The sequence below is a fragment of the Clinocottus analis genome, unplaced genomic scaffold (assembly GCF_023055335.1).
Source record: "Clinocottus analis isolate CAN_PGR_092001 unplaced genomic scaffold, fCliAna1.0.p SCAF_14, whole genome shotgun sequence".
Taxonomy (NCBI): domain Eukaryota; kingdom Metazoa; phylum Chordata; class Actinopteri; order Perciformes; family Cottidae; genus Clinocottus; species Clinocottus analis.
In genome coordinates, this window is record NW_027175865.1 from 3,019,214 (window position 1) to 3,041,254 (window position 22,041).

The 22,041-nt window shown below is 46.0% G+C and overlaps 1 protein-coding gene across 2 annotated transcripts in view; it reads left to right on the forward strand.

The window, feature by feature from the left end:
• Positions 1 to 18,102, forward strand: part of myo1g (myosin IG) — a 33,321-nt gene extending 15,219 nt beyond the window's left edge. Inside the window, exons 17-22 of one of the 2 annotated variants that reach the window (XM_068576151.1) lie at positions 187 to 410; positions 1,223 to 1,367; positions 3,801 to 3,905; positions 4,563 to 4,676; positions 7,376 to 7,533; positions 17,436 to 18,102. In XM_068576151.1, the coding sequence (XP_068432252.1) occupies positions 187 to 410; positions 1,223 to 1,367; positions 3,801 to 3,905; positions 4,563 to 4,676; positions 7,376 to 7,533; positions 17,436 to 17,598 (909 nt within the window). In that variant the 3' untranslated portion in view covers positions 17,599 to 18,102. Of the gene's footprint in view, positions 1 to 186; positions 411 to 1,222; positions 1,368 to 3,800; positions 3,906 to 4,562; positions 4,677 to 7,375; positions 7,534 to 17,435 lie in introns of those variants that run through there. The other variant, XM_068576152.1, reaches the window with a different exon arrangement.
• The last annotated feature ends 3,939 nt before the right edge of the window (positions 18,103 to 22,041 follow it).

The window sequence follows — 22,041 nt, forward strand, 5'->3', positions numbered from 1 at the left end:
TTCACTCGCTCAACACAACACCCTTCTCCTCCGTTCTCTCTCCCCTGACCTACTTTGACGACTCTGCAGAGAAGTCTGGCTCTTTAAACTGGAGCACGAGTTCGTCTGCAGCTCAGTGGGACTCGCTCGTCGCTTTCTGTCTTCAAAACGTTCCCTTCTTTTATTTTTGTGTCCCCCCCTGAACAGGTGTGGCGCGGGGCTTTGGCTCGAAGGAGGTGCCGGCGAATGAGGGCCATCTACGCCATCATGGGCTGCTATAAGCGCTACAAGGTGAAGGCTCACTTCTGGGAGGTGGAGCGGAGGTTCGCTAACGTGCGAAACATGGCCGACTACGGAAAGAGCGTGGAGTGGCCGACCCCGCCGGTGGCTCTGTCCCAGTTTCACAACAACACTGTCGCGCTGCATCGCAGGTCAGAGAAGTGAAACTCATGCTTCAGAAGGAACAACGTCAAATGTTTCTGTTCTTTTTTACTTGAAACAAACTTCTGAAAAGTCTAGTTCCAAGTCTTCTTGATCAAATAGACCATAAAGCAGGGTATGCTTTAGGGCGGGGCTACCTTGTGATTGACAGGTCGCTGCCAAAGCTGTATAAGTCCACTTACACGAGTAAGCACTATTGAGTTTTAAAACAGGAAATTAAACGGCACTCACATTTTTTTAAAGAAATAGTTTAACATTTTATACGGTAAATATGAAACTACCGTCAACAACGTTTGTTTTAAAGGTGGAAATACAAGAGTGTTGTGTAAAAATATGGCCAAATAGTGTTGAAAGTATGTCTGCAGTGTGTCCTGCTATGGCTCCTGCATCCTTATGTTAATGTCCTTCAGTATTTCTGTACATGTTTGTCTGTAAAATGATGCACTAGCCAAACAAAACAATACAATAGAAGCGGGCCTTCCCTGCTCTCAAAGTGGCATCGATACTCTCATTTGGCTCTAAAACACTAATTTGCATTGAAAACAGATCATTTTTTTAATTAATTCCCAGCAACTACAGAATAACTTGGAGGATTCTGTGGGCGTGTGAGTTTTTGGAACAGCGCCGATATGTTTTGGCGCCGCGGAGGCAGTTTTATTTTTATCCCCTCTCAGACCTCATCTTGAAGCCGTTCCTCCTACTGTATTGTTTTGTGTGTTGTTGTTTTTTTTTTTTGTTGAAGCCTTTGATGTATTATTCCGCCCACGTGATTCGCTGCCTCGTTCCCGTCCCTTGTTGTCAGGTGGTGGGCGAGGCAGATCGTGAAGAAGATCCCCCCGTCTGACATGCTGGAGGTTCGGGCCAAAGTGGCGGCTCTGACGGCGCTGAGCGGAGACAGGAAGGACTGGGGAGTCAGCAGAGCCTGGGAGAGGGACTACCTCGCCAATGTGAGGCCTCAGGGGGAACAAAGACATGCCCTTTGGATGTGCTTATTTATTCTGGAGCAGCGACTATCAATAAGTGCTGACACATATTGTATTGTTTCACAATATGAATATGCTTTTTGGACCGCAAGACCAAAAACGATAAACAGAACAAGAGGAGTCGAAACACACAAACATAGCCTTCAACTAGAATGAACAATGTATAGACTCATATAGATGGATGGATGGATGGATGGATGGATGGATGGATGGATGGATGGATGGATGGATGGATGGATGGATGGATAGACGGATGGATGGATGGATGGATGGATGGAAAGATGGATGGATAGATAGATGGATGGATGGATGCATAGGTGGATAGATAGATGGATAGACGGATGGATGGATGGATGGATGGATGGATAGATGGATGGAGAGATGGATTTATGGATGAATGGACACTTTATTAATCCCAGAGGGGAAATTTAGCAGCGCCACAAACTTTACATACAACAAATGTAATAATCTAAACACACAAAATAAGATAATAATAATATATATATATATATATATATATATATATATATATATATATATATATATATATATATATATATATATATATATATATATATATAAATATATATGCACAATGAATACAAATAACTGCTGTAAATTAAGGAAATTAAATTGAATGTAAACAGTGTGCAAAATATGTAAAATATATATTCTCAAAAACTATATATTTTACATATTTTGCACATCTAAAAGTATTCCCTCTCAATGAAGGAAGCTACCAAAGTGGCAGACACGCCGGCTTTTATGATGTGTTAAGGTAACTAAAGACGAAAAGCAGCTTTTTAAAAATGATGTTGCAAATCCAGCTGTGAGCGAGTGACATGTAGTGTGTTAACACGTCGCACAACAAAAAATACAAAACAACAAAAATCCCCCCGTGTTAAAAAATAATCCATTGGATTTCCTCACTTCAATTCATCGCAGCCAAAAACAAGACTTGCCTGAGTGGCAGTGTGCCGGATGACAGGCGTCCTGCGTGGTTGCGAGTGTGCACGGCGCATGTGACGACGAGGCTCCTCCCACAGCGTGACCGGAGGAGGGAGGGCGCTCTGAACACAGCCCTCCTTTAATGAATCCCACAGCCGGCTCATTTAACGGCTAATCTGAGCTCGCTCGGTGGCCCGGGGGCCTCGAGGAGACGCCTTCAGGGAGCCGAGAGCGTGACCGAGTCCCTCCCACCTCGCCGGCCTCCTCCTCCGGCTCCACGAGCTTGTTGTTAGTTCCACAAAGACCGAGAGAGAGGGGCATGTAATGCGGCGAGCGGTGACTTGTGTTGATTTGGATCAACTTTTCTGAGATACATTAAAAAAAAAAGGGGAACGTTAGACCAATTAGTTTAAGTTGCGTGACGTCGTTATTTTGAATTCAAGCGTTCCTCATAAATCAAAGTTGAACAAGAAGAAGAAGAAGAAGAAGGGAGAAAACTAATTAATTCCCATCACACACATCTTATTTCCTGCAGCCATTTACACCCGTCTACCATTATTTTATCCCCAGAAGCTGTAACATGAAGTCACATGGCTGCAGAGGAAGTCTCAAACGATCACGACCTGAACTAACTCGGCAAGGAGAAGGACTCTACTGAGCATGCTCCATGAAAACCCAACCGCGGTACACAGTTCTTAAAAAAGAGACAACAAACTAGACACGGAGGGAAACTCCTCCCCTTTTCCAAGAATGCTGTAAAAATGTCTGCAGAGATTTTGATCCCGTGAAGCCAACAGAGCGTCCGTGAGGTCGGCTCCTGGCGGCGGGCGATGAGGCCTGTTTGGCGTTGGATGAGGCCCAAGCCGCGGGTCAATCGAGTTCTTCCATCTGAAACTGTGGAAATCCATTTCTTCACGGAGCTGGCTTTTTGTCTTCCTGAATTTTGGAAGCGTACCAAAACATCATCGACATTTGGATTTCCCCTCACTGGGCACTAAGGGGCACGTCGGCGCAACAAAGGGATGTTCTCATACATTTGGTCACATGTGTTGGTTTATTCAGGATGAATACATCTTTAGAAATATATTTCAAGGGAACATTTTCAATGGACCTTTTGCATTGAGGGACTGGAATATATTAGCTCCCACAAAGTGAAGACATTATAGCAACGGCTCCCTTCTGTAAGAGGGAGGCAGTGACAGGGCTTGAGATTAGCTCCAGCATCCCCCTCCAACGGCACGTCACACACCGCGTCTGGTAGCAGCAGCTCGAGGCCGCGAGCTTTGATCTGCTGCTTATGGAATTAAAGTGATAAAAAAGAAACGAGAGGCTGAGAGGGGTCGCTCAGAGTTCTACGGCTAACGACGTAGCGACACACTCCCACGCCGCCGCGCTGCGACTCTCGGCTTCCTGGGTAATAATGACACAGGCTCTCTTTGGTTCCTGCAGGTGAGAGACTGCCCTCAGACGAGCTCCGGCTTCATCCGTGTGTCCAAGGAGCTGCGGAGCAAAGACGAGTACCGTCAGGTGCTCTTCTCCGGCCTCTGTAGGAAGGTACACAAACAACAAAACAACAACACGCTGACATGAAAATAGCTGGGGTCTTTTGTCGCTTCTTTTATTATTCTTCCTTCTCACCTGCTGCGTTCTCCGTCCACAACCCCCCCCCCCTCCCCCCCTCGCGGTCTCTTTTGAGTCGGCTCGCTTTTTGAGATTTCAGAAAGGGAACATGGAGAAGTGAGAAAAAACGTAATCAGAGGATTCATCGTGGGAGATTTCCTTTCAACTTTGCATTTTTAAAGTCGTTGTGATGGAGTCAGCTGAGGCCCTGCTGGTTATTTCACCTCATGATTAACTCTTATCATCTCCCCCGTGGATAAGAAAGGCCATGTTTTCCTTATCAGGGATTGCAGAGAGAAGGGCTTCCACTAAATTCTGCAGCTTTAGCCGAAGTACAGTTGAAGATATGCAGGCTTTGATGAAGGGAAATAAAACCTGGAACACCAGAGTCTTTGTGTCTCATCCTTCCATCTATCCTTCTGTTTTGCTTTGTTTCCTAAGTGTTGCTTGCTTGCAGATCCACAAGGGAAACTTGTTTTTGAATAGAGAGTAGTGATAACCTAGAAGATCCTACAAGTAGCACAAAAAAAAATCACAAAATACGAACATGGAGCTTTATCCTGCTCTGTTTTCCCTCCTCCGCTCTCTCAGGTGAATAGATTCAACAAAAGCACCGACCGAGGTTTGCTCATCACAGACAAGTGCGTCTACAAATTGGAGCCGAAGAAGCAGTACAAGGTTCTGAAGAGGCTTCCCCTGGATGCTGTAAGTACTCACACGGGAGATACACGCACAGCTAATCTAATCTAATCTAACGCCGGAGCGCTGCTCAGTCGTGCTCGGTATGAAAGCACTACGCTACTGAATGAGGGGCATTTTCCTCCAGGCGGGGATCTCGTAGCGCCGCCTTTGTCGAGGTTAAAAAGCAGTGATTAAGATAGTTAATGAACACTTTAATGTACATTTTGAATGTCTGGTCCGCACAACGGGACTGGTTGAAAAAACATATTGACATGCAAATTCATCGCACAGACAAAAAGCCCCAGATGTGGAACGACCTGATGAGCAACCACATCTTTCAAACTCTTATCGCTTTCTACCTCACGACCTTTCCCAAGGGACCAAGAACCTTTTAAAGAACGAAAACAAAACAAAAACTGCGTTTTGTTGGAGGAACCAGGAACATTTCAGTCATGTTTGGTCAGATTCGGACCTCCGGCAGCAGCAGCTTGTGTACCGCTTCATTCCCAAAACATAGACAGACTCTTGGACTGACTTAGAGGCGAGAGCTAGGAGAAGGTGTGTGTGCGTGTGTGTGTGTGTGTGTGTGTGTGTGTGTGTGTGTATCTTCTTTGACTTAAATGAGCTTTTGACCTGTTTTGTCAGGATTGCAAGGAGTGTGTGTGTCTGTTAGTGGGTTTACTGCGGCGGAGCTCTGACAGATATACTTAGCTTTAGAGATTCCTCACGTCTGAGGAGAAAGTGGATCAAGCATCTCTGAGGGCCGTTCGCTCTAAAAGTGAAGAGAGAGGAGACGACAGCTTTATTTAATCTGATGTTTGGGGTTCCTGGAAATATCTTTGAGAATGTGACGAGGTTACAGTGTTGACATCGCGTATTGTGTTGAAACAAGATGCCCGGAATAGATTTTCCCGGCTACAGCGAGCTAGCGTTATCTAATTACCCGACGCTAGCCCTCGAGTTAGCTGAAAACTGTGATCTTTGAATATTTCTAACAATTAACATGTGCAACAAAATAAATAATGTGATGGCTACAAACATTATACTGTGTTAAAAGACTGAGGCTGAAGCCACACTTTCCACACAATGAGTTAGCATCTTTACCAGCTGACTGTTAGCAAACATGCTATTAGCGTTGCGTGCAGCGTAGATGCAGATTATTATATTTACCATTTATAAAAGTGTAATTTCAAATGTTATTCCACTAGTATACATGTGTCACTGTCTACTTTCTGACACTTCCATGTCCTTGGTTGTTGTTTTTGTCCTATTTATATATCTGTATCATGTTACCTTGATTTTAAAAATCCATAATTGACACCTACTTAGCACACAGTGAGTCAGCACAGCTGGACGTCCAGACGTGTGTTTTTTAAAAGGGGAAAGAGAGAGAGAGAGCGAGAGAGAGAGCTCAAAACATGCCAGAGGGTTAAAACCCATCATTATGCAGCAGCGGAGCGGCTAAAGATAGCCGATGCCATTAAGCTCCGCTGCTCCGAGAGGAGGATACGAGTCTTATCCAGGTCAGGAGCAGAGAACAGAGAAGAAGCGGCGCATTGTGTCACCAGAGCCTTTGCAACAGATTCCTCGAGTTTGACCTTCATTGCTGAAAAAAGGCTGAAATGTCACTCAGGTCACGAACCCGTGGAACAACGTGACAAAACAGCAACATCACGCATTACTGTGACGGGTTTTCAGTATTTTTACTGAATCGATTGGAGTCGTCACAAACAAAGTCACGCAGAACAACTCGATTAGCACGAAATATGAACAACCGCTATGAGGCAAGTATTCAGTTGTTCAATAGAAAATGTATTTAAGTCAATTAATTTACTTTCAGATTCTGGAATAGTTTTAATCTCTCTCTCTACTCACAATGTTATTCTTTCTGTTACACTTACTGAACTACTGTACTTAGGTACAGCGTTTAGATATACTTTACCTCTATTCTGTGCTTCTTTACATTTTTATCACACAACATTTTAAAGCCAAATATTGAATGTTTTACACTACAGTTATTTTACAGCTTGAATTACTTCTACAGATTCAGTATAGATGAAAACTATGGAAGCCCATCTCCGCCACACACACACAAAAAAAATTAGGACCAAAAAAAAATAAAAAAATTAGGCCCAAAAGGAGAAATTAAAACAAGTAGGACCCAAAAAAAAATTTAAAAAAATTATCAATAAAATTTAAAAAAAAAATAAAAATTGAAATAAAATTTAAAAAAAATTAAAACCCCCCAAAAAAGAAAAGAAAATGAGCACAATAAAAAAGAAAAAAAATGATCGAGTTTTTTTTTCCGAATTGTTTTTTTTTTAGTTTGCCGGAAATGGGCGTCCATAGAAAACAGAAATATGGACTGACTAATAAATTACATGAATATAATCATCAGAATATTCTTCACAGTGAGTCTGTACAATACTCCAACTGGGTCATGACTTTCCCCTCACTGCACCTTCACCGCGCGTTACACCGCGGGCGGGTTTTCTCTCCCCCGACATACCGAGCAGAAATAATCCGCTGGCTTCATTCATGGTGTGATTTTTGATCCTGGATATTCTGCGCCGCACTGTATTAAATGTACAGGTACTGTACTATGACGACATAATCCTGACATCCTCATACAAATGACTTCCAGGCTGAAGGTGGTAGAGAAATGAGAAGCCCTTGAACCTAACGCCTTGCTGACTTGGTGGCGTTTCTGTGTCTCTCCGCAGTTAACCGGGCTGAGCGTGACGGCCGGGGTCGACCAGATGGTGGCGCTGCACACGTCCTCGCAGGACGACGTGCTGCTGTGTCTGCAGCGCGGCGAGCTGTGCGCCAACCAGGACCGCGTGGGCGAGCTGGTGGGCGCCCTGGTGGACCACTTCACACGGTCAGTTGGCACAGGCGGGTCGAACCGGGCCCGGCGTTATCCGCACACGACATCGTTTCTCTGTTGAGTCTTTTTCACGATGATGTCACACTTTTAACAGCCAGTCAGCTGCAAAAACGAGCACTTTTAGTGTTTATGATAATAGTCCAGTTTTCTCATGTTTCTCACTGAAGCTCAACCACAAGCAACAATTATTATTAGATTATAAAACAAAAAACATCTAGAATATTACTATATTAATCTCTCTATAATATACATAAAAAAGATAGCATTAAAGATCTGCTAACAGTACAGAAATAAATCAAATTACAATGATGTGAAGAGGTCCAAACTGTTTGTACAAAACTAGATTTCATACCACTCAACATACTAAACTATAAGTTAGCCTTGAACTTGTGTTTCTTAAACAAACATTGCTTTAAACTAAGAATCCACTCCTCCATATTCACTTTACATTTCGGTTGTTCATGAAGCCGCGTCACACGATCTGTTTCCCCTCGAAGAAAACATCCCTTCATTTAAATTGAGTTGGTCTTGAGCTTTAATCCATGAATGTGTCGGTTTGAGTGTCATAAGATGGGAACTCTACGCTACATGCGGCGGATTGCTCCCATTAGAAAGCTTTAACCAGAGAGGTGGAGCGAGTGAACGGCACGGCGTCGGACCGACGGGCGTCGCTGGTCAAAAGGCCGCCGGCTGAAACGGAGTCTATTAACGCAGCGTAACAATTACGCAAATCGCACTCTCGGCATTCATCACTGTCGGCGGTGTCGGCGCCATGAATCAGTCACGCTGACATTCATCACATTTATCACTCGGACCCGGATTTGTCATCGCTGTTTATGAACCCGGTTCACATCCACGTTCATCTTCTGAATGGCACCAGTTTTCACACGGAGCAGACTGTTTTTGTTGCACTGTGTGTGTGTGTGTGTGTGTGTGTTGTTCGTACACGGCCTGCTGAGACAGCCTCCAGTCTGCTGTGATTGGTTTCCCAAAGTATTAATCCTGCCAGGACCCCAGTGAGTGACGCACACACACTAACAAACACACAGTCTGAGGACGCAGACGAAGCCAAAATCCACCAAAGCCTTTGACCTCTGAAGAGTCGGGACTGATCCTTTTTGAGGTTTTTCCATCTTTAAAAAGTAGTTTGAAGGTTCATCCTAGAAAACAAGCTCTGCTCGCTTCTGATTTCTGCTCCCGATGCTTACAATTATTATTATTACACATCATACGTGAACAAACGTAATTTAATGTGTTTATTTTATCTTTTTTTTAGCTCAAGTCCTGTCTAAGATTCCATATTAAGCTCAATAAATCATACAAATACATACTGACTGCCGTCATACACATCGACTGAGCTGAAGAAGACGATGAATCTGTTAGTGTGAACTTCTTATAACACTTTTTTTTTTTGGAAATTATGAAAATTGTATCGTAGAAGTACATTTTGATCTGGAGATTGTTTTCTTGATCGTCTGTGAAATGCCAGAAAACAGAAGAATTGTTCATTTGAGAAACTGCAGGAGGTAGAATCACTGCAGTCCTGCAATGAAACTCCCCTTTTATCTTTGTTGAGATGTTCATTTGTTGTTTAGCGAGGTGTTGATGCAACGCAATAATAGATATTTTCGTGGTAATATTTGGTCCGCCCCACTTTTATCCGTCAGGCTCGACGACGTAACAAGAGATAAAAACGTCAAATGAGCTGTCGGCGCTTCGTCTGAGTCGCCTCGCGTCCGTTTTCGCAGCTCAGCGGCCGGACAGACGGCAGACGCACCTGGTGTGTTTCCACTTTCATGAGTCTGCCTGTGTGTGCATGCGCCGCTACAGCCGATCCCCACTGAGGCTTTTTGATGGGGTTTACGAGTCTTGGGGCAAAGGTTGCACCAACAAGCATCTTTTTAATCTACGATTAGTTTGAATCAGAAAAGAAGCAGAGCTCTGTTGCGCAATTAAAAACCAATCTCAGCTCAGTAAGTGAAATGAAAAGCAGTTGAATCAATATGACGAAGCTAAACCATCAGGTTTCCATCAGGTTTACACATCAACCTTGATGGTGCAGCCTGAGACATTTGGTCTGGTTTTAGTGTGTCTGCGTGTGTGTGTGTGTGTGTGTGTGTGTGTGTGTGTCTGCAGCAGCTGGGCGTCTCTGGTGCGGCGGGCGTCTCGGAGGGAAAGTCGACCATCGGGGTTCAGTTTCAGCTCCCCGCCTGTCTTTGTGCCGCCATCTGCGGTGAATGGGGAAGAGGGGTCGCGACCTCCACTCATGAGACAAAGTCAGGGGCGAGCTGTGGAAGTGTGTGAGCATGTGCGAGGGGGAGGAAGGAGGAAGAAAAGGAGATGACAACACACAAAACACACTCCTCTTGTGCTTCCTTCTGTCAAGGAAATGAGATCCCAGACTGGTGGAGTCTCTTGGCGTGCACGTCATCGTTCTTCCTTTCAGTTTGTGAGGCTTGGAGATCGGTCAGGGGAGGAAACAAGTCAATGGAGCGATTGTGGTGTTGTTGTTGTTGTTGTTTTTCTGTCTCATCTCTGCAAATCAAACACGGGGAGAGCGAGTCTGTGAGCCGGTGAGCGTCTGGTGGCTCAGTGAGTCGTACAAAAAGTGGGTCAGCGAAGGCAGCGTTAGAGGCAGAAGGTAAAAATCTGACTTCAAAGCCGCGCGGCGGCGGCGGCGGCGGCGAGGACGAGGACGAGGACGAGCCGTCTGGTTCTCTGTCGTGTCGCATCCGTCTCCAGCGGCGCAGTCGTTCCTCCCCGTCTCCTCTTTCCTGTGCGTATTCCCTCGTCTCTCGCCGCCGCTTTCCCTTCCTGTCACCTGGGTCTGAGATGTCGGCATGAACTCGGCGCGTGTGTCGGTATGTCGACTGTGTGTGTGTGTGTGTGCGTGTGTGTGTGTTTTTTGGAAGGGGGTTGGACTCGTGGACCATCTGCTGGGACAGCTGGGGGTGAAGGAGGGGGGAGTATGAGCGGGCTAAAGGAAGGATTTAGGGTATGATCCGCCCCGGCCTTAAAAGATTGAGGAGGATTCTTTACTTAAAAGGCAATTTGGGGATTGTATTATCTTTATTGAGCGCGACCAGAGACCGTTTTCTGGACGGAGACGTCTCCGTATCGACTGCGATGCGAAAGCAGAAGCTTGAGAAAGACACGCTGGAAGGAATAACGCATGCAGAAGTTTATACTAACCATACAAATACATCTCTTCTCTACTGTCGCTGCATCCAGATAGACGTAAAAAGCAAAAAAAAGGAGAAAAAAAAGTCATATTTGAGTATTTCTTTCATCAAATAGTGATTCACTTGATGGAATCGTCATCAATATCCTGACTTTGGAGGTCGAGGATGACAATTCCTCCGCAGAGGTCAAGTTTCACCACGTTGTGCTCTGGATGCAGCTTTTAAAAAGCTGCAGATAGTTTTGTCTTGTGTTATAATATAATATGATGTCTGGTTGGCCACGGCCGGCGCATTTGCTCCGCTCTACGTCGTCCGAGACGACAGCGGCAGCCTCTTTTGCTAACCGGGCCTCCAGGGCGACGCGGCGGGTCCGATGGTGCGTTCGCGACAGTAATAGATTCAAAGCGACGCTCCGATTTTTCGCGTATTAAAACTCCCTCTTCTCTCCCTGTGAAAACATGCAAATGTCTCTGGTTGAATCATCCGGCCCTCCAGGCTGCGCACATGAACTCCCAACAGATGTGATTCGGGGTGACCGGCCAACACCTTCACTTTTTTTTTTTTTACAAAGTGACACTCGATTAGCATTCGGGCAGATCATCTTCCTCCTCCTCGCCTTTTTTTGTGTGCTAATTTTCCTCTCGTCTCGTCCTCTCCCGGCTTCCTCCCTCCGTCTCCAGCAGAGCCTCAATCAGCACTTTCCCGTTATGAATATGGAAAGACCTGGGACGATGTTGCATTAATAGCAATCTTCTGGGTCGCCCTCCTCCTCCTCCCTTTTGCAGCGAGAAGACAACATGATTTCATTAACCTCAAAGCGTATGCGAGTGGTCTTGTGACGCGGCTTCAAGTCCAAAAGGACTTGTTGACTTTCTTTGTTTGACCTCGTCGGACGTCAACAGCTCGCCGGTTTTCGGGACGTCCGTCTCGATTCTAAATTCACTTTTTTAGGTCGTGAAAGGCGTCATCCCGAAGCCTGAAATAGCCTTCGGCGCTGCTCTTCCTCTGCCTCCCTCAGTGGCTGTCCTCAATGAGCTGGACTCAACAGGAGCGGCGGCTTGTTGCTCAGCTCGTCCGCTCACTTCCTGTCCCCCGTTTTGTCTTCGTCCTTTCATGTCCAACTCGCGTACAACTTCGGGAGTGTTTGCTTCTCTTTCTACTTGAATTCAGACGGACACGTTGGGCTCTTTTATCTGGCGGCTTCGATGTGTTAATGTGTTACTTTTCACACCCAAAAAATCACGTTAAAAACAGGAAAATATAAATATGAAACAACGTGGGTGGACATTTCCATGGTTCCATCTTCACGTTTGCAGCTTTTCCTTTTGAGGTCTGCGTTGTTTGTTGGTCAAAACAAACATTGTGAAGGTGTCACTTATGATATAGTTTATATTCTTATGTAACAATCGATCAACGAATAGAGGAAAACAATGATCTAATCATATCATAGGACAGCATAACACTCACAGGGGACATTGTGATACTTCAAGTACAATTTCCTGATTTTATTCCTGCATATTTTCCTGAAGCAACATTTTAAACGCAGGATCTCTGCTCACAGTCGTGTTTTTACCGCGTGGTATTAGTACTTTTACTCGAGTCAAGCATCTGAATACTTCCTCCACGGCTCAGAGTAGCTTGTAATTCAGCCAGGTGGATGTAAATGTTGTATATTAACTCTGACCCACTTCCTCCCCGGCCCTCATACAGCTGGCAGGTCATGTGGCTCGGTGGTTTGAGCCTCACTTCAGTTGATTACAGCCGGTCTTTAGCGGGACTTTTCATGACATATAAGCATGTATAGTACATAGAGTACACATAGAGTACATATTGTACAGTTCAGTACAAGCAAGGCTGGCGCCACGTTTAGTTTCGGTGTCGTAATGTGTCCGTCTTCCACGTCGTGACCAAACGCTCTTATTAATGTGATTAATGTCAGATTATTCTCAGTTTTCATGTCTGCATGAGTGATGTTCCGGTCACGTGGGGAAGTACGACACATGTAAGAAGCTTTCATGTTCATATAAACAATAGTTAAGTAAATATATAATATTGTGTCAGATCAACGTCACGCCGTGATCATAACTGAAATGCAGATCTTCACGAGTTTCCGATGTTTGTCTCAAGCGCGGTCGTCCAAGTGGACATAAAAGACGTTTTATAGTCATATGACTAATATAATTTCTCGTCCAATATGCCCATCACATCATATTTAATACACACGGAACAAATTATGATTCCTCATGACTCTCAAAAGCCTCATTCACACAGGATTGAAATCAGAGAGGGAAGTAAATGATAAAAAATAATAATAAAAGACGTAATTTTATCCGCCGGCAAATTTATCCGCTGTGCGGGAAAACCATGGGACCCTCATAAAAGTACAAAACCGAGCATTGTATTTAATAATTAGTATTACATTTACGTAACTTATTTAGCTGTAATTTCATCCTCAACACAATCGGTTAAAAAGCAACTCTTTCCTGATGTGTATTAAACCTCCGTACGATCTCATCATCAGCTCCTGCAGACGAATAAGCAATGTGGCTAATAGTTAGCATTGAAGTCGGCCTTTTGCCGTCTGAAGGGACGCACGCACACGTCTGCCAACGTCTTCTGTCGCGATCTAGACGTCTAAACCCTGAAAACGGGGCCAGGAAGTCTAGTTTTTCACTGCGGATGCTTGAATTGTCGTCCGCCGAAAAGCTTGTCATGAAATGTCTGCCCGGCGAAAACCAACAATGGAGACGCCGACGGCAGCTTTCACAGGAGATGTGTCGGCTTAGCAAAATCGTTCTCCTCTCCTTCAGTTGTCACACTCTTTCGCTGAGTTGATGAAACTCGGGCACAGTAAACGCAGCTCTTTGTTCAGCGGCGCTTTTTTAAAATGCAAAGCGCCTCTGGTTGGACCGGACCGACGCTGCAGGAGGACACGAGTCAAGTGAGAGTCACCCGAGAGGGAGAACTGCCGCGCTGCAGTTTCAACTCCTAACACCTCGTTTTACACACAAAATGCAACAGGAAGGGTGAAATGAATCCGTTCAAAAACATATCAAACGTGCCAGCGAACAGGATTTTCTGTTTCAGCAACCCCCTTTTGTGACGAGAAGCGATGGTGCTCGGCTACACTGAACGCTCCGCATCCCATTTTGCCCCATGAGCTCATCCCGCACGTCGACATCAAAGACAGACTTCACGAAGACGTCCTCGACGACTGCTGCCCGGCTCGTCAGATCACGGGGACTTTTCTTGTTCGGGCGTCTCGAAGCCTCTCGGGCGCAACTCACGCAGCCGGCGACCGACCTCCAAACTGCACCGGCATCAAAAGGCCTCTGCGGTTTCAAAAGACACACACACACACACACACACACACACAGAAAGACACACTTGCTGCCTTTTTAATAAAAATCCACCTCCATGCAACAAATGGATTCTTCCGCAACGTTCCCACCGTAGTGTCGAGCTGCAGTTTGTCGGTGAAGAAGGACTCTCATCTCTCCCCGAGTCCTCATTCACAAACAACTCCCTCTGGTAAACTCATTCGGCTCTTATCTCACAAACGTGTCGGCGGTCCTCAGAATTAATCAGCGCCGAGGAAAAACGATTGAAGCCGCTGGCGTTAAAGTACGTCACTCTCCATGACACACGCGTGTGGTTCAAGCCGCGGCGTTGCATCTGAGAAGCATATTTGCACCGCTCACAGTCAGCGCTCCACGCGTTCGCTCCGTCCTTTGTTACAGTGTGGTGACTCACATTTTTTTTTCCCAGAATGCTCCTGCGGCGAGCCCCGCGTCGCGGGGTGCAGCTGGTGGCGATTGGCGCGCGGCCTCCGATGACGGTGATGGTAATTTTTTAATGGATGATGAACGGCGTGTGACGCATTAGCCGGGCGGCTGAGGGGAAGCGCTCGTTGAGATGGCGAGGGGGGGGGGGTAAATTACCGGCTTGCGTCAAGTCGGGTGGGATGAATCCGACCTCGAAAAGGAGGATTGTGGGATGGAGGGGAGGGGCTCTCATGGATGCTACAGGTGAGAGACGGCTGAATGCATTCATATTGGAGGAAATGATGAAAAACAAGGTAAATTCTTTTAATATAACGCTGCAGTCTGCTGCCGATTAGCTTAGCATAATTAGCAAGCCCGGGTCTGTCCACCTTTTTAAAAGCTGAAATAACGTGTTGTTTCTCTCTTCTTCTATACAAAGTGTAAAACCGACAACCCACTGGCACTTGGGTTACGTTTGGGAGCGCGTCTCAGATTTCTTACTTGCTGTCAAGCGACTAAACAGACAGGTTTTATTTTGTGGGGGGGAATCAATACATTTTATGTGGCAGACAACAGCGCAGCACTTTCCTGGGTTTTGAAATACTTCCCTGAGTCGTGCTGAGACGACAAAAGAGAGAGTGAGTCTCGATCCACACGCTAGGAAAACACACTATATGAACACTTTTCAGTGTTAGCATCTCGTGATGGCTGAGAATCACTGTTGGGACCAAAATATGTGAATTAAAACAAAAAGGAATCTCATATACTGACAATTAGCTTTAAAGGAAAGCGGTACGTTTTCATTAAGATCCACTAAAAGGACTCGGTTTAGATCCTCCTCCCTGAGAGGTCAAACATCCACCTTTGTGTCTGAGATTTGTATTATCAATCTGTCAGAAAGTTACAGACGCTCTTGTCTTTTTGTCTCGGTGTTTGACAGAAGCGCTCACGTGAAGCGTGGCGGTCGGATGTGTATTCGAGCGCAGCTTCGGACGCTCTCGGCTGGGCCTTCGCGGCCACCGTCCTCAGGTGGCGCAGCCGGGAAGCTTTTCCTCGACACGCTCTGCCGGTGTCGGCTTCCTCTTTGTGGCGGCCGGTGTGGCGATGAGATCAGGGTCAAAACGCCGCGGAGGTCAGTGGGCTTCTGTGTCGGGGGGCTCGGCCCTCGCTTTGTGGGCGGGGGAGGAGGAGGCAGCTGCTTTACTGGACTCGGAGAGGCGGTGCGAGGGGCAAAGTGAGAAAGCGAGAGCGAGGACACACCTGTCGGACTGACGATGATGAACAGTGACACGGATTTGGAAGCGGCCGGGTTTTTTTGGCGCCAGGAAGAGACCGTTGTTTGAGATTAGAAAGCTAAAAAGCATCGGCTTGTTTTTTATCATTCAGAGAACATTCATTTCAGCTTCTCGTCCTGTCTCCAGAGTTGTGTCTCTCACCTGCTGCAGCTCTCTGCCACATAATCACATCGCCAGCACTGTTGCGTAACAGCAAAAAGCCTTGCGTAACCCGAATGAAGTTCACCTTTTCAAAAGGCGGGACATCGTCTGATTCACGGCCGTTGTTCTTCGAAGAGGACCGGCCAGTCTGGGGGGAGAGTAGCACTCCAGCAGTCTGAAGCGGTGCACTCGGGCCTTCCTGCCAAAGGAGGCGGACAGTTGCCAAAGGCGGCCCTGTGTGCACGAGCCAGCGCCGCTTATCAGCCGCATCATCGACATTCAGTGGCGCCCCGCAAATAGCCGCTTGGCAAACTCTGCGTCTGCTCTTCTGACGACGGCAAATTGAGTTAAAACGAAGTGCGTCCAGAGAGAGAGAGAGAGGGAGGGAGGGAGAGAGAGAGAGAGAGGCGAACAACTATCCCAATACATCCGCAAGAGGATTGGGGGAAAAAACAAACCGTGCACTCTCAGTGTCCGAGGCCTCGGGCCCCGGGGACGTGGGCGGATCCGGTGTGAGGCCATTTGCATGCACACTGCAGAGGGCCGAGCCATGTGCCGAGGGGCCAGCTTGTGTTTGCGGGGTCGCCGAGGCCGAGGCTGAGGCTGCAGGATCCCCGGAGGGCAAGAAGGGAGGAGGGGAGGGGGGGGAAGCAGCGACTTCACAGCGGATCATCTTCAGCTGACTGTGCAGCGCCGACACTTCACGGCCCCAACTGTCAGCAGAGGGAGCGGGGAGGCGGGGAGGCGGGAAAGGGCGACGCCGCTAACACCTGCGCTCCGGACGAGTCCGAGGTCAGTCGAAAATCGGCACGCGGCACGGAGCGAAGTGGGAAGCGATCAATAACGCGCTCCGTGTGGAGCTCAGGCGTTGAAACGGCGGGGTGAGGTTTGAACATGGAAACTGCGGAGGGTCGACGCGGTGAAACACGCGGCCGCTCGGGGTGAAACCAGGTCCATGTCGACGTGGAAGTCGGTCGCCTGAAGAAACACAACCGCTCCAGTTTGGCAGAACAACTGCTTTAAGGAAATAAAACACATTTTATTTTTATTAGACCTTCAGATGTTACGCTACATTGCTACATTGTTGTATGTGGTATTTTGCTTTAAAACACCTACATAAAAAGATTTGTTTTGCATAAAATACTCAACATTTTTCTTGTCGTAACTAGCCTTTATTTCAAAGTAGGAAACACGTTTTTATGTCTTATAAGTGAGACAATTTCCCCCCGAAAAAACTTACTTAATCATCAATTTTTGAAAGGTTAAAAGAAGGCCACTATTTTCACTCGTCATTCATCAGCGCGTTAATCTCGTTGACACACATTTAATATTTTAGACATAACACAAATTCTCTCGTGATGGGAGAGGGGGGGGGGGGGCTTTGCTGTTGGATTAGGAAACGAGGTGGAGATTAGGGCGAGAGGAAAGGAAAGGCATGTAGTTCACAGGCTGTGGGAATAAGCCTTTTTTTATTTATATTTTAATATGTGTTGTTTTGTCTTTCTCTCTTTCAGTGTAAGAAAAGTCCACTTTCCCGTGACGGTCTGCCGTTCGGCCCTGCAGCTCCACATGCGGGGGAAACCAAAGAGCGTCACCGTCGAAACCAAACCGGGTCAGACCGGCGCCGACTTCAAGAAGAGCCGGGACGGTTTCGTCCTGCTCGTCCCCGCTAACTAACCAGCTGGACCTCGGGGGCCTCGGCCGGACCGCTGCAGCTCTGCTCTTGCAGACCTCTCCTTGAAAAGCAACTGTTATCCTGCAAAGATCGTTTAAGTATTTAAAATGTCGACCCAGAGAGCAGAGTCTGTCTTCCTGGTCCTGAGCTGCAGGAGGACAATGTTCACCGGAGATGATGTCGCTGTAGAGACTCGCCACGAGGCCTTTTTCAGTGTTGCATACGATTTTTGAAGGTATTGTTTTTTTTCTTTCAAGACAAGATGGAACAAAAAACAGATGTAAACGCACTTTTTGAATGACAAATTGTACATCTCAACGCATAAAAGCAACCAAGAGAAAACCTTCCAGATATATTTTTGTACATTGAGTTGATTTTTAATGAAATGAGAACAACTTTTCTCCGTGTGCTTTGTCTCGTGTCTTAACAAAAAGACAAAAAAGGGCTCGGCTGTGACAATTATTCCATGTCAGAAGTGATAAAAAGGGAAACGGGAAGAAAGAAAATAAATTATTCAAGGTTTACTTGAGCTCTCTGTGTGTTGATTTCTCCCTCACGCTCACGAACAGACAAAACGCTGCAGACGAGTCGACAATATACGGGGATTAAAATGCAAATTCCTCAAACGTGCTTTGGGCCGTTAAAGGAAGATAAAAAACACATGAAAATATGAATGGAAGAGGTCAGGAGCCTCGTGCCGTGCTGCGAGCCAGAGGGATTTCCCTGCAGGAATGCAGTGGATCCCCAGCGTCGGCTGAAGCTCGGGTGCTTTGTGCGTTTGGCTTCTCCAACCTGCAGGTGACCTCCAATCCAAAGCGTCCTCTGAGCAGCAGCCGCTGGACTCAGTGACGTAAAAGCGCCTTCCTCTCTTGTCCCTTTGGTGTCCTCTGGATCCGATCAGCTGGGTTCATAAACACACACACACACACACACACACACACACACAGACTTCATTTTGCAGGATTTACGGGGACTTAAGTCGCTGTGATTAGGAGTGGGTGACGTTCAGCGCGGTTTCAGCAGATCAGAACGTCAAAGAAATGTTGCCGTTCACATTCGCCTATTCGTCTTCGTGGAGATGCATTTATTCGTCTTCGCTGTGAGATTTCAGCCTCGATGCACAATGCAATACTTTTTAAAACCTGAGTCACATATCATTTTATTCATGTGAATTTGTTTTGTTCGTAACTGAGCCAGTGTTAGCGAGCATGCTCACTGGCTGCTAGCTTGGAGGCTAATGTTAGCAAACTAAAAGGTGAATACTGTTGCGTAACGGTCATTCGTCAGTCCCCGACCTCATTGCTCGTTGCTGCTTCTATCCCATAATTTTCAACATGGTCGCAGAAAGTGCTTGAATTTTAAGAGGGGGGGAAAAAAACAAGATGGCAACCCTGGATTTGCAAAAACTTTCCTTTTCTTTGATGCGAGATTATCGTGTGACCTTTTTCCCGTTGAGGTCAATCCCTCTTAACCTCAGCCGTGTTGCAAAAACGGTTGCAAGTAGCAGCTAACGTAGCCTCGAGAAGCTAGCGGGCTACAGACGTCTGGCTAACTTCCAACACAACGACTCCAGATTTATCATTTATTCAACTCGTAGTCTTTAACTGACGCTGACTCAGTTGACATCACTTGAGGCAACACCCTCTTAACCCTGCAAACACACCTTCATACAATCAGGGGAGTTCTCTTGTTTCATGTCCAAAAGCTTGATTTTAAATACAGATGATATCCACTGTTATGTATCATGTAAACTTTCAGTATAGTTACTGGGCACCACTTTTTTTTCTTTGTTGCTTGATAATGTAGTTAGCATCTTCGATCGTTCAGCCTGTGAGCTTAATTCTGTCGTTTTCCTGCTATCTCTCTCCACAGTTAGTGCGACTTAGTGACGGCCGGCCTCCTGTGCGCCTTTTCTCTCTGACGCACTGCGATTCACCAAAAACCTCTGTGTGTGTGCAGATGTGTGTATTCATAGTACATGCGTGTGACTCGCATAACGGGGAAAAACAGACCATAATGTTGCAAATGTAACTGTGAGATGTGTTCATGTGCGGCGCTTTCACACCCATGAGCGTCAGTTTCACACTTCGGAAAACAGCCCCGCAACTCTTCAATCAACACTCTGCAACTTAAAATAACTGTAACTGCAAAAGAAAAGAAAAAAGTGCATCAGGTTTTTTTTACGCATAGCGAATGTGGATCTGTGAAACTATCGAAATCCGACTGTGGTCTAGTTCTCTGTTTGCGTGTATGCAAATATATTTGTCTTCGTCATGTGCCTCCATGTGTTAAACTCGTGTTTCGGGACAATGAACACTGGCTCAGCTTTGTGTTAGATCTGTGTTCAACGTACGAACTTAAAAGGTTTGATTCCTAAGAATGAGAAACCGTTTCCAACCAGCTCCCGGCCTTCATATGCAAATTCAAACACCGCTTTTCTCTCTTCTCTTTGAAGTGTCCGCGGTCCTGTTCGAGCACGACGACGCTCTCCATTTAGCGCGTGAGCGTCACACTAGATTGGGGCCCCCGAACGAGCTTCGACACCAATTCGCACCTTTTTGTCCCTGCAACTCGTAACGGTTCTCACGTGGCTGCGGTGCGACCGGGATCGCCAGCGGGCGACATCGACGCGTGAACAACCTGGGGGGAAGCTAACGGGTCTGGTTGTGTGAAACACAGGAAAGATCCTGTCTTCTCATCCAGTTTGATGTCGGACGGAGTCCTCGAGGACGCTTTGAGGCAGCGAAGGAAAGAAAGAGAAGAGACCTGGATTGCATTTTTACCAATGTGTGACAATACTTACTGTGTTATGCTAGTAGCAGCTAACATATTCTCGAGCAGCTAGCGGGCTAACAGTCTGGTTCACTTCTTTATTTCCGACTCCACGACCCCAGATTTTTATTACATTTTCAAATAATCCTCTAAATAACATCGTTGAGAAGAGGAAGTGAGGGTTTCTGGTGTGAAAAGTGCGCCTTGTTGCTGTGCACGTGACAAAGAATGATTTAGAAATCCAACTACAAACAGTGTTTCCATGCCAGACAATCTCTTTATGTATCAGCGTACTTCAGGTAGCACTGGAGGCTTCATGAACCCGATAACCAGGGCTCAGTATTTTTTTTTTATGTCTATGAAATTGTCCCACTTATTCTGAGATCTCATTAGTCGAGAGAGAAGTGCGAGTAAACATCCGGCAGAAATAACCCCCCCTCCTTACCCGCCCGGCATCTTTTTTGGCTCTCGTGCCCCATTTTGACGACAAGTTGTGTTCAGCGGCGAAACAAAGTTATTTGTGAATCTGATTCAAAGTCGGGGTGAGGGCATCGATCTGTGGCCCGATCGAGTCAGAAGTCGTGAGTGCTCGCCACGGCGGCGGAAAGAACCTGCGCTCAAGCAAATGACCTGGATTTTGTTTATTTAAATGACTTCTCCTCGGTCCTCTGTGGAGGCTGTGCAGAGTCAATCAGCTGCTCGGTGGAGAAACGTTGCATCTCTTCTCCCACTTATGCAGCGTGTTGGGCCCGAAGGTCATCAATCAGAAATGGAGAGTTTGTCTGTTACCTATTGAAGCCCATTTCCGCCAAACACACACAAAAAATAGGACAAAAAAAAAAAAAAAAAAAAATTAGGACCAAAAATAAATTAAAAAAAATTAGGACAAGAAAAAAAAGATTTAGTGATTTTTTTTTTTGTTGCCTATTTTTTTGTCGACTTGAAAAAAGGCAAAGTTCCCAATTTTATTTATTCATTTATTTTATTTTTTTTTATTTTTTATTTTTTTGGTCCTAATTTTTTTTTTTTTGGTCCTAATTTTCTGTGTGTGTGTGTGTGTGTGTGTGTGTGTGTGTGTGTGTGGTGGAAATTGGTTTCCATAGTTATCCTATAATCACTGATGTAAAAAGATATGATTTGCAAATTAAGTGCGGGATAGATGCAAATTCAAGCAGATCCTTTTCACCACTGATCATCTGATACACACACACGCACACACACACACACACCCCACACACACACTAATCATCGGATCAAACGAGGACAACATATGAATTCGCCAACGCTGGATCTTTTTCAAAGACACGTGAGATGTATCCATCGTTCTGTTTTGTTTGGGAGGGTTTTGTCATTCTTTGATAGATTTAGTTTGACGGCAGCTTGTGCAACAATTATTTCCCCTCAATTGTTTCCCCGTCGCATTCACAGCAGGATATTTTGTTCTGAACATAACGTTTCCAAATTGTTCTCTCCTCTGACAGCTCCGATCACATCCCCCCTCATCGCTGCGAATGCAAAAGCCCGACTGGCATTGCAGAGGTAAATATTGCAATCAGTCGAGTCGTCACAACGTAGTCGATTCTTTTCATCCCACTTTTGTTTGGGATTGCGATGACGTTTTCTCGGCAGGGTTCTCCTGCTTCTGATCTAATCCGTCAGGGCCGGCAACTGTT